At 40.4% G+C, this 13,779-nt stretch overlaps 1 protein-coding gene across 3 annotated transcripts in view; it reads left to right on the forward strand.

The window, feature by feature from the left end:
- sugct (succinyl-CoA:glutarate-CoA transferase) overlaps positions 1-13,779 on the forward strand; it is a 171,224-nt gene that overhangs the window by 109,299 nt on the left and 48,146 nt on the right. For all 3 annotated transcript variants that reach the window (XM_042068058.1, XM_042068059.1, XM_042068060.1), the window contains one exon: positions 8,543-8,638. In XM_042068058.1, coding sequence (XP_041923992.1) covers positions 8,543-8,638 — 96 coding nt within the window. The remainder of the gene's footprint in view (positions 1-8,542; positions 8,639-13,779) is intronic.

A 13,779-nucleotide genomic window follows, 5' to 3' on the forward strand; every position in this document is an offset into this window, starting at 1 on the left:
CCAGCCACAAGACTCTGTGACATAGGGAGTGCCTGGGCCATTTCCGGGGCCAAGCCTTTATCCCTGTGTATTCATTGTACCAATTGATGTGTGTGCCAAATTTCATGAGTTTTCGCCCATGGGAAGCACCTCTTTTGGCATCATAATTCATCATATCTTAGTGCGCACAAAATCCCAAATACCTCGCTTCCTGTTGGGCCTGGCTAATGCATTGTACATAGAAATGTGGTGTGTGTAACTGAAAATATACCAACCAAGGGATCAGTCACATAAAGGGGGCGCTAGAGAGTCCCTGGGCCACACCGGGGCCAAGCTCTTGTATAACTGCTTTGTGCAATACCTGATGTGTGTGCCAAATTTCAAGACTTTTGCCAATGTTAACCACCTCAAAAAAGGAAAATGCTCTGAGAAAAAGCACAAATCAGAATAACCATCATAATAATAATAATAATAATAATAACAAATATAGCCGCAAGCGGCAATGGCGGGCCCGAGCACCTGTCCACAATGCACAAAATCCCAATTACCTCACTTCCTGTGGGCGTGGCTAATGGCATGTTAATACAAAAGTCGATTGTTTTTGGGAGTTACATACACCCACCAAATTTGGTGTGTGTATCTAAAACTATATGCCAACCACAAGTCACAGTGACATAAGGGGGCGCTATGGAGTTCCTGGGCCAAGCCCAGTGCCAAGGCTTTTCCCCAGTGTATTCACGGTACCTCTTGACGTGTGTGCCAAATTTCATGCGTTTTTACCCATGGGAAGAACCTCTTTTGGCATCACAATTCATCACATTTTAGTCCGCACAAAATCCCAAATACCTCACTTCCTGTTGGGCGTGGCTAATGCATTGTACATACGAAAGTTGTTCATCTTGGGGAGATACACACATCTACCAAATTTGATGCGTCTAGCTGAAAGTATGTGCCAACCACTGCCTCAATCACCTAAGGGGGCGCTACTGAGTCCCTGGGCCACGCCCGGGGCCAAGCTCTTGTATCTAACTGCTTTGTGTGACACCTGATGTGTGTGCCGAATTTCAAGACTTTTCACCCATCTTAACCACCTCAAACAAGGAAAACGCTCTGAGACAAAGTTAAAATAATAAGAATAATAATAATAATAATAATAATAATAATAATCCTTACAAAAACAATAGGGCCTTGCGCCCTTCGGTGCTCGGGCCCTAATAACTAGATTTGCGGTTCCGAGGAACCGCAAGAGTGGGTTTGATCAGAGGCATGGAACACGGCCTCATCCAAGGATTCCAACGGTACCTCATTTATGAGAATCGGGCACACGGATCAAAAGTTATCTGCATTAACGCAACATCCAATAAGCTAAAACACATAAATAACATGGTTGCTATGCTGGTTGCTATGGTGGTCGCTAGGTTGACATTACAGGGGTGGTTTCTAGGTTGTTGCTAGGGTAATTAGTTAGTTGCTAGTAAGCCATCTTAAGCTGACTGCATAAAGTGATTATTTTAAGAGATACATTTTCAAACCAGAACTGTATATAGGTCATGGTTAAAAACGTATCAGAATCTCAGAAATGATCACGTAATGCAGCCAGTTTAAGATTTTTTAAGAAGTCAGATTTTTAAAGGCAATCAAATTTCTGCTGACTCTCTTCTCGCTGCGGTTAAAGGCCAGTGCCTCCTGAGAGGCCTGAGGGGTCAGTTCTGAGGTTGTTGGCTGCTGGAACCGAAAAATGGACTGCATTTTCTTAAAAGACAATGTGACTGAATGTGACTGAAGTGCGGGCAAAGTTTGCACAGAAATGTACGATTTTTCCCACCCTCATCGACCTAGTCATAAAACTTGTTTAAATGATCACACGATGCCTCCTTGCTGCTTTGTCATCTACATCAGCCTTTCTCAAACTTCTTTGACCTGAGGCCCAGTCAAGGCATACTTTGGGGTCATAGGGCCCACCTACATAAACCCACCCCCTCCTCCCACCCCCTCATCAAATTGTAATGATATCACAATTATTATTATTTTTTTACTATATTGCTATACATGCACTTCAAAACAGTCAATGTTTAAAGTGCTAAGATTGTTCACAAAAGTTTGTGAAAGCATGCACATCAGAGTACTGCTTTACTAATGTAAAATATAATTAGGCCTACACTAGTTTCATTGTTTTTGCATTGTTGCATGATGCTTGCATGAGAAATACTTCTCAAAACAACAGCAATTATATGGGTGCCGTTGTTTTGGGATGTTTGCCTCATGCAAGCATCATACACTGATAGAGTATATATATGCTATTTAATTACATTTCATTTGAATGCCTGAATGTAAGAATTCAGGAAACACAATACCAGCTTTTAACATTTCTGTTGTTTACTAGTTTATGTAAATCGCATAACACATGAACTGTTTACATACTACTGATAGCCCATTACTGTACACAATAATACTGTGCCCATTCATTAACATATATTAAACATCAGGCGTCTTGTTTACACATTTAAACCATATTTGCACTTCGAATTTCGACTCCAAATTGTAGTAACTACATCTACGAAGTCTAAGGAAGATAACCATGTAGTCTGTTCAAAGATAAGATACATTTTGACAGAACTACAGACCTCGTAAAAGTAGTACCTAAAATGACTCCATTCACTTCATTGCAAAATCGCGGTTGGTCTGTTTACACATTAAAACCATACTAACAATTTACATTTCGACTCCACATCGTTGTAACACCATACCAAGGGTCTTAAGAAGTGAGTCAATTTGGCTGATTACTTTAACACATTTCCTTGTCAGCTCAAAAAAAGCAGTGGCTATTGCTAACGCCAGGGCTTGTCAGCTCAAAAAAGCAGTGGCTATTGCTAACGTATTCATTTTCAATGCCTAGCATGTTAGCTAACATTAATAGGTTGCATATGACAACAGCAAATAGCTAACGTTTACGTTAGCCTAACTTACTTATTGTTGACGTTGACCCGACACGTTCATAAGTTAGACCATAGACTGATAAGGACGTCCATCAAACTAAAAGGGTTCGTTCTTCGATGTCTTCAAATTCGTTCGAATTCCGTGTGTATCCTGTGTTAGCCTGGCTAGCGCCACCACTTCTCAATGAGACGTGGTCTGGGAACCAAACGTTCGTTTTCTTGTATTTGAAAAAAATGCCCAGATCCGTTTATTGGGTGCCACGGATGTCTATCAAATGCGTCTGTGCATAGCTCATCATCGTCTTGCTTTCCCACCTGTTCTGTGATTGGTTCCCTATCTCAGGTGAAAATTTGCTCCATGGTCTCCAGGCTGCCTTAGCAGCGTGAATCAAATCGCGCGCAAGGCAGCATGGAAACACCCAGGCTAATCCTGTGTATCTTTCGTGCTGCTATCCTGTTGCCTCTTCCCTGCTGTTCCGGCAACAAGGTTTCACGCGAGATTTACGCCACATCCCAGAGAGTTGTGTTTTCCCAAGATGGCACCCGTCTGTATATGTGAACGAGACGTGAACGGTACTGTTTTTCTTTTTAATAAACTGCCTGTAGACTTACACAGTTTTCAATGCTTCGGTTTACATGTAGATACCCTCATTATGCTACGGTGTAAGTGTGTTGCTATTTGGAGCCTTGGTAGCGATTTATTTTTACTCTCAAGCATCGTTGTTTGGTGGGTCAGGTGACGAGCCGTCGAATCACAGCACAGCACCCAGAATGCATTGCAACACACCGTCATGAAGGGACTCATCATTAGGTCGGCTTTAAATAGCATACAGAACTGATGATGGTTTAACGTTGTCTGTAAGCTCCACAGATCGTGGCAAGACAATTGAATTGTTTGTGGACTTCTTGCCGGGCAATGATGAGTAAGTGAACTTGAATGCTAGTGCTGCGTGGATGTGTTTAATGAATGTGCCTTTCTCAATGTTATAATCTATACAACTGTACACATGACTAGGTTTGAATGGAGCTAGCTGGGCATAGAACTGGGTTGAATGGATTGGGAAAATACTTTTTTTTTTAATGACCTATATGAACATGGTTTGGCTTTAAAAAAAAGATGAGACAGCGCATCTTTTTTTACATGACCTTTGCAACTGGTGCTGGCAAGGCATTGAACTGGGCTGAATGGATTTGGAAAATATATATACATATATATATATTTTTTTTTTATATAGATTTTTTTTTAATGACCTGTATCAACATGGATTGGCTTTAAAAAAAGATGGCAGAGCGTGAAGCGCTTATTACCTTTAGAACTGGTTACCTTTAGAACTACATTACCTTTAGAACTGGTGCTGGCAAGGCATTGAACTGGGCTTCATTCGAGGATTCCAACGGTACCTCATATTTGAAAATCGGACATACGGATCAAAAGTTACATGAACACACCTTCATATACTATCCAGTATACCCTGACCCCCCCCCCCCCCCCCCAACACACACACTTACATCATCACTGTCATCACTTCACATACATACAGCACACTGCTTGCTACAGTAAGCCTCCTCTACATACTTGCTGCACACTGCCCCCCCCCCCCCACATACACAGCACATTGTCTTCAGGATCTTCTCCAACACACATCCTCTACATACTTACAGCACACTGCCCCCACCTACCCACCTACACACTACACACACACACACACACAGTCACTGCCCCACTCCCCTCCCGCCCACACACACATCTTCACTGTCATCACTCACATACATTACATACAGTACTCTGCTTGCAATAGTAAGTCCCTGCCCCCCCTACATACACAGCACATTATTTCATCAGGAAGCTTCTCCAACACACATCCCCAACATACTTACAGCACACTGCCCCCCCCCCCCAATACACAGCACATTGTCTCATGAGGAAGCTTCTCCAACACACATATTGCACACTGCCCTCTCCCCACATACACAGCACACTATCCCATCTCCCCTGTCATCCCCCCAACACACACACCAAGACCCCTGGCAGTTGGGTTAGCCCCTTGAGCCGTGGATCTGCCCAAGGTTTCTTCCTTGGTAAGGGAGTTTTTCCTTGCCCCTGTTGCTCTTGGGTGCTCCTTGTTGGTGCCCCCCACCCAATCCCAATCCTCCCCCACCTTTTTTATGCAGCCCTTGCCACTTAATCTACTAAACCCCTCTTCTACTGCACTTTTTACCCCCCCCCCCCCATTAATGCACAAATAGGCTGACACCAGACATAATTTCACTGCATTTCTTACTTCCAGTAACTATATGCATGTGACAATAAACTTCCTTGTATCCTTGTATCCTTGTATACACAGACAGCCCAGCCCAGCCCATTAGAGCTCTGCCAGATGGCTCAGAACTCTGCCAGGTGCAAGCTTAAACAATTAGAGCTGTGATGTCACAATCGGAATTAGAATCCTTGAACATTCCGCCATTCATTTCAATGGGGCCCAAAAACGCAGAAAAACGGGAATACCTTGAAAACGACAAGGGCCAGCGACACGAAAGTAACAAGCAAGTTACACCGGTTCGGGCCTGAATTTTTGGAGTTCGAACTGCCTCGATAGCTCAAACGGTCTAGGAGCAGTAGTTCGTCCAAAAAGTGGGTGAAAAGGAATAATAAATAAGAAAACTTAAGAAGAACAATAGTGGGCTTGCTGGATCAAACCCACTAATAATAATAATAATAATAATCCTTACAAAAACAATAGGGCCTTGCGCCCTTCGGTGCTCGGGCCCTAATAATAATCCTTACAAAAACAATAGGGCCTTGCGCCCTTCGGTGCTCGGGCCCTAATAATAATAATAATAATAATAATAATATATTAATAATAATAATCCTTCCAAACCAATAGGGCCTTGGGCGCTCAGGCCCTAATAATAATAATCCTTTCCTCTGACAAGATGCCGCTGACCGGAATAATAGTAAGGTAATGCACTGACTGCACAAACAGTATATTTTTATACCACACTTACATTGATTAAAAAATCTGCAGAGACCCTCTCCATAGTAGTGATGGGGACGAGACCGCCTATGCCGAGTCCGAGTCAAGACCGAGTCTTTGAAGGGTCGAGACCGAGTCGAGACCAAGTCTGTTGGTTTTCAAATACAGTCGAGTCCGAGTCAAGACCGAGTCTTTGAAGAAGCAAGTCCGAGTCGAGACCGAGTCCTTTAGGAGTCGAGACCGAGTCGAGACCAAGACCATAAAAAAAATTCAGTTTTAATATTCATAATTTAATATCACCCCAGTTAATAATCAACAGTTAGGCCTACAGACTAAGCTAGATTGGGAATTGTTTAGAGGAGCAGTCTTAACGTCTTAATATGGACTATGCTGACCTACAGACACTCACCGGCAGCAGAGCCATAGAGATAAATAAATGGCTCTGACGGCAGTATCTTTGCATTGCACCATGTGATGTCATTTTCAAATAACGCCAGTCAACATTGCATTTTATTATTATTGTTGTTATGTGTTGTCTGTTTTTTTATATGAACATAAAAAATGCGTTGGTCTCGAGGACTCGGTCTGAAATTACGAGTCCTTCTCCTCCCACTGTGGTCCGAGACCGAGTCAAGACCGAGTCTTTGAAGGAACGAGTCCAAGACGAGACCGAGAAAGCAGAAATTGGTCTCGAGACCGGACTCGAGTCCGAGACCGGACTCGAGTACTACATCACTACTCCATAGTAACATAGATGTGTAATAATGTTCTTGAGGCTAGTTAATGGATTAAAAGAGTTATTTACTTTGATTTAGAGAAGCTGCCCCCAAAGACTATGCTATATAAGGTTTAGTTGTAAAAAATGTAAATCAGGTTTATAGGCCAAGTATACTTGACTATACAAGAAAATTGTGTTCAGCATTTACCCATCCCACAGTGTACAATACACCCACGCACAGTGTACATCCAATCAAACACACACTCACCCTCAGAGCAGTGAGCACACTACGAGCACGTAGTGCGCCCACCCCCTCCCAACCCACATTTTCCCTACCAGTCAGGGATCGAACCGGCCACCTTTCGGTCACAAGTCCGATTCCCGATTCCGGATGGCCACAAATGCATATTCCGGTCTTACTCAAAACTGCAGCAGTTTCAAGTGAAAAATAATATATATATATATTAGGGGTGTGAATCTCTCATGTAAAAGACGATACGATTCGCATCTAGATACATGGGCACGATTCGATACAAGAAAAGATACATGTTTATAAAAAACGATTCAGTACGATTCGATGCGATGCGATTCGATGCAGTTCAAGAATGGAAAGCATTCTGAAAGATTTTTTATAATTTGCTCAAGGTGCACATTCATTTTATATTATCAATTATCATGGTCATGGTTGTCAATTAGGCAACAAAATGTGTGAATATGATTATCTAAACTGAGGTTTGTTTCATATACTGTATTGAAATGAAAAAAGAATAGTCTACATTTCAGTCAAGCACAGCAGCCAAATACAACATAAAAATACATTTTTATAGACAGATTTTACAGAGTTATATCTGATTGTTTTCATTGAGCTGTAGCCTTGTTGAGGTAAGACAATACCGAAATAAAATAAAACAGTGCTTAAGACACTCTTGGCCTTTTCTCATATAGGCCTAGCCTACCCTACAAGAATAAAATAGGCCTACAAATCAATGAACTCTCTGGGCTTATTTTGTTCAGTAGACCTAATGCAGAAACCTAAAATGCCACAAGTAGACCTAATGCAGAAACCTAAAATGCCACAAGTCTGAGTGAATATGAACAAAATCATTGGCTAATAATTTATGCATCGTTTTAGCAGCAAGGGCCAAATTATTATTTAACATTAAGGAAATCCCTTCATCAAAGGTAAGGCTACTCTACAGACTATTGTTGCTGTTTAGGAATGCTATAAGTGCTTAATTTCGCGCTGGATTTCGAAAAACAAAAGCCGACCGAGTGCAAGTTGTCACATGGTTAAGTTGCAATAGATGTATGGGTAATGAGGTCATTGGACAACTTTGGGCAATGAATGTAACCAGTAACGAACTGCATTACCCACAATTCCGTGCCACGTATAGTTTCAAAACCGGAAGTGGGATGAACGCGCTGCATGGAACGTAAATGAGTCTGAGCCTCTGAGCGAGCAGAAAAGGTTGTGCACCGATTCATAACAAGTAAATCGATATAACGACCGGTTCATTTCAGTTTTTTTCCGATACGGGGCTTCACGTATCGATGTAGCCGTATCTTACACGTTAAAAACGGATACCGATAATACCGGATATCGGTTAATCTTTACACCCCTAATATATATATATATATATATATATATATATATATATATATATATATATATATATATATATATAAAATATTATGATTTCTATTACTTACTGTATATATATATATATACACAGTAAGTAATAGAAATCATAATATTTTGAGGGTTTCATTTTGAGCCTGAAAACACCACTTAACCAGATAGTGAAACTGCAAAATTAATTGGAGGCACTTTGATCCTAGTCAAGTGTGACGCCTATCGGATAATAGGAGTCCCCCTCAATATTTCCTCACAAATCTCTATTATCTTTTTTGTTCTATCTGTCTCCATCTCTTAGGTTGCTTGTCTAACACATATTGCTTCAAACTACCTCAACGCAAAGAAGGAGGCAAAACGCTGGGGTACTGCCCATGAGAGCATTGTGCCTTATCAGGTATGTATAGCTTATTTGTGTATAGGAAAAATAATTAAATCTTTGTACATGGTTTCTCTAACACAAAAAACTCTTGGTATAGTTGTATAGAATGTGGTCCAGGATTTATACTTTTCTACAAACTTATATTGATGGGAAAAATCATTACGTGGAGGATAGAAGCATGACATTTGGTACATATGTTCCTTGCATGATCCTAAAGCTGATTATACACAGGGCAATTTTTCGGGCATTGTTGCTGTGCAATGTTGCCGGCAACGAGCAGCCAGGTGAGACACAGGGCAACTAATGAGGGCAACAAACAACTGGCAATGACCCCATAGCTTACGATAACCTTGTCAGCAAAACCACCGTTAGTTAGCCAAATCCCATTAAATCTCAATGGAGCAGTGGTAGCTAACAGTTTACTGGAAAAAAATATGTTTTCTTAACCCCTCAGCACATACGTAAAAATGCATGTTATTTTTTTAAGCATTTGTTGAGGTAAAATGCCCTGTTTGGGTTTCAACATGCTCTGCAACATTGCCCCAAAAACTTGCCCCGTATATCATCACCTTAAGACATCTTAGAAGGGGTGCCCAAAAATATTTCAGGAAGTGAGAATTTGAAAAAAAAAGTCAAGTTTAACTAGATTTGCGGTTCCGAGGAACTGCAAGAGTGGGTTTGATCAGAGGCATGGAACTCGGCCTCATCCAAGGATTCCAACGGTACCTCATTTATGAGAATCGGGCACACGGATCAAAAGTTATCTGCATTAACGCAACATCCAATAAGCTAAAACACATAAATAACATGGTTGCTATGCTGGTTGCTATGGTGGTCGCTAGGTTGACATTACAGGGGTGGTTTCTAGGTTGTTGCTAGGGTAATTAGTTAGTTGCTAGTAAGCCATCTTAAGCTGGCTGCATAAAGTGATTATTTTAGAGATACATTTTCAAACCAGAACTGTGTATAGGTCATGGTTAAAAACGTATCAGAATCTCAGAAATGATCACGTAATGCAGCCAGTTTAAGATTTTTTAAGAAGTCAGATTTTTAAAGGCAATCAAATTTCTGCTGACTCTCTTCTGGCTGCGGTTAAAGGCCAGCGCCTCCTGAGAGGCCTGAGGGGTCAGTGAGGGGTCAACCGAAAAATGGACTGCATTTTCTTAAAAGACAATGTGACTGAATGTGACTGAAGTGCGGGCAAAGTTTGCACAGAAATGTACGATTTTTCCCACCCTCATCGACCTAGTCATAAAACTTGTTTAAATGATCACACGATGCCTCCTTGCTGCTTTGTCGTCTACATCAGCCTTTCTCAAACTTCTTTGACATGAGGCCCAGTCAAGGCATACTTTGGGGTCATAGGGCCCACCTACATAAACCCACCCCCTCCTCCCACCCCCTCATCAAATTGTAATGATATCACAATTATTATTATTTTTTTACTATATTGCTATACATGCACTTCAAAACAGTCAATGTTTAAAGTGCTAAGATTGTTCACAAAAGTTTGTGAAAGCATGCACATCAGAGTACTGCTTTACTAATGTAAAATATAATTAGGCCTACACTAGTTTCATTGTTTTTGCATTGTTGCATGATGCTTGCATGAGAAATACTTCTCAAAACAACAGCAATTATATGGGTGCCGTTGTTTTGGGATGTTTCCCTCATGCAAGCATCATACACTGATAGAGTATATATATGCTATTTAATTACATTTCATTTGAATGCCTGAATGTAAGAATTCAGGAAACACAATACCAGCTTTTAACATTTCTGTTGTTTACTAGTTTATGTAAATCGCATAACACATGAACTGTTTACATACTACTGATAGCCCATTACTGTACACAATAATACTGTGCCCATTCATTAACATATATTAAACATCAGGCGTCTTGTTTACACATTTAAACCATATTTGCACTTCGAATTTCGACTCCAAATTGTAGTAACTACATCTAAGAAGTCTAAGTCTAATAATAAATAAGAAAACTTAAGAAGAACAATAGTGGGCTTGCTGGATCAAACCCACTAATTATATAGCGCATTTCATACACAGAGGTCATTCAATGTGCTTTACTTAAACAAAAGCAAACAGTAATAACGAATAAAAGCATAAAAGGGCAATAGTGAAAGAATAGATTAAAATGTAAATATCATAATAAAAAAACAAAACATAAAATGCACAAGGTAAAATGATTTGAAAATAAACAATAATTAAAAAGACAAAATAAAAGACACAAGGTAGAACTAGATGTACCGCATAGCGGTACAAAATCAGCCACTCAGTCCTGTGCATCCTTTCCGCGAAAATAAATCGCACTAATCAATTTGTCTCCATCTTTTACTCCATCCCCCACTCTTGAAACTTTTGTGTATGCTTGTTTGGCATGCCTGTGTGTGTGTGTGTGTGTGTGTGTGTGTGCGGCTGCACAGAAAGTAGCCTACTGGCGCTGAAAAGGTGAATAGATTGTAGAATAGCCAAAGAAGTTGTAGCATTGTTATAAAACCTTTAAAATCTCTAAACAATCACAAGTAGGGCAGTTCATCACAGTTCATCCATTGCAACTGGATTGATGAAAGGCAAGCAAGGCAAGCAAGGAAGTTTATTGTCACATGCATATAGTTACTGGAAGTAAGAAATGCAGTGAAACTATGTTTGGTGTCAGCCTATTTGTGCATTAATGGGGGGGGGGTATCACCTGTAGGCTACATTGTATTTAGGAAAAGCAAACGGTATCAGCATAATGTTATATATTTTTTATTTATTTATTTATTTATTTATTTATTTAGTAATAAACAAAAACATCTCTGTCAGTTCCATGCCGTTTTCAACAGCTATCAAAAACAAAGGTCATTTTTGGATAGATGGATTTTTTGTGAATGTTTCTTCTTCTGCATAAGATTTTAGTCATCTTTAGTTCATGTGATACTTTATTGTCAATGCACAAATTAAGTAACAGTAGTCTGAAACGAAATGCTGTTTTACATCTAACCAGTGGTGCAAATAACTGACATGTCCAAATGGGCCTTGATGAAATGAGTCGCTAGACTGTTCATACACATTTTAACGGGCCAAAGTTGAAGAGCTGTTGTCCGTTGTTGTTCGTGCAAATATAGGCTGATTCATGTTCCCTTGCATTGTGTAACTGAGGTCCATGGCTTGTCTGGCTTTCACCAGACCAAGCTCAATCTTTTAAGAAATCAAAAAATAAATAGCGGGCAGATCAGGCTGGGTTCACCCAGCCTAGTCCATAGGCGCCCGATATTGTTTAATTTTCTGATTGAGATATCCACGCTCTGGTTATTCTAAATGCAAAAAATGCATCAGGGAGTTATGACAAAACTGTAACTAACAAACTAGATCCTAATAGAAAGCTGTTAGCTTCCCTAAGCTACAGGTAGGCCTATAAGGTAGACCTATTTACAACATAAATTGTCAATAGGCTATGCTGGCGACACAAATAAAATCTCCTTTGGAAACCAATGGCTTACGCCTTACAGTATCAAGCGGACTTAAACTGCCATATCGTGCGAAAAGTTGTAATAAAATTCACGCAGCTCCATGAGTGAAGGAAAGCGCGAATGAAGTAGCCACTTCTAAATGGGACCCACTACACAGTAGCTTAAGGTGTGTTGCTAAAGCAGCCATAATGAAATGAAGGTGTCATTGTTTGGATACTTCACACACACGTGCTTTTTAATCTCACAGACTACAACTACCAAGCTGGAATCAAAGCACATCGATTCCCCTCTCACACCCTGCACGCACTTAAAACAAATAAACAGGCGTCTCAGTCTCACGCATGTATAGGCAAAACTGTATCAGACCGGTGTAACGTTGGTAAATCTTCCATTGCACAGAATGATTTTTGTAGCACTTGCAACAAATGACAGTCGAAAGATACAATTACAGTGCTGCTATCAATTTGCTTGGTATAACCGCATTTATAGTTTTCTACAAATGCAATCAAATTGGCCTCCATCACTCAACCAAAGCTAACGGTAACATTATTGTACCTAGGTCCTTATTGATATTATAAGATTAACGTACCTGCAGTAAAAACCAAGCATGTCCGATAAACATTCTCAGATTTATTTCGGCTTCAAGAAAAAATGGGAATTACATTTCATGTGAACATCGTCCTATCCTTATTAGACATTCTCTGCGGTAAACTACAGTCCTTGTAGGAAGCGCCCATTGTTTTTCCAACCCACTTTTAAATTCCAACAAAATTACGTCTCACTGCAACGATGCACCATCTAGTGGACAAACGACTACTTATCGCCAATACTGGAAATGCAGCCATGATGATGAATATTTGGCTTTCTTTTAATCCTACTGAATTTGTAATTATGTATCGGCCGTTCTAATACCAATAGTATGTGCGTATCTGTGTGTGTGTGCATGTGTATTTGTGTGCACTGCCATCTACAGGCCAATGAGTGTACAGTCACTAAATGTACACATAACCTACATTTTTTTAGACCCCCCCATGGATGAAATTCTACGAAACTTGGCATACCCCCAGAGAATGCCAGGTCAATCATACACATAAAATTTGGTGCAGTTCTGAACATCTTAACTGAAGATAGGGGCGATTAAAGCAGAATGATATTGCATTTTCATTTTTTACCGGGGGGGAGGGGTGCAAATCACAAATGAGTGATTATGGGCCAGGTTGATGTGGGCCCTTGAGACCAACATACCATAAAAGATTCTTCATCCTCAGTGCACGGTTCAGGTAGTTATTTAGGAAAAACTGCTTTTTTTGTGGTTCGGGGGCCCAGCACAGGTGGGGGGGGGGGGGAGTGGCCCCTGGGGACGAAACAAAATTTTTCTGTAAAAGTCTAGTGGGGCTACATACCCACCAAATTTCATGTGCACCGGTGTTTCGGTGTCCCGGGTATCGTTGACCAAAAATTCAGGAAGTAGATGACGGGGGAAAAAAAAAAAAAAAGAAAGAAAAAAAAAAACTTTGACAATCATTATATGAACGCTTCGCTAGCGGCGGTCATAATAATTTTCAAGGCAGATTCAGAATTTCTAACTCAGTGCAGTTAGCAGAAAGCATCTGAGAACAGTTTGGTCTTAAGTCTAGATTTAAAACTGGCTTACTGTTGGGGCCTTTTTAATGCCATCCGAAAGT

The sequence above is a fragment of the Alosa sapidissima genome, chromosome 17 (assembly GCF_018492685.1).
Source record: "Alosa sapidissima isolate fAloSap1 chromosome 17, fAloSap1.pri, whole genome shotgun sequence".
Taxonomy (NCBI): Eukaryota; Metazoa; Chordata; class Actinopteri; order Clupeiformes; family Clupeidae; genus Alosa; species Alosa sapidissima.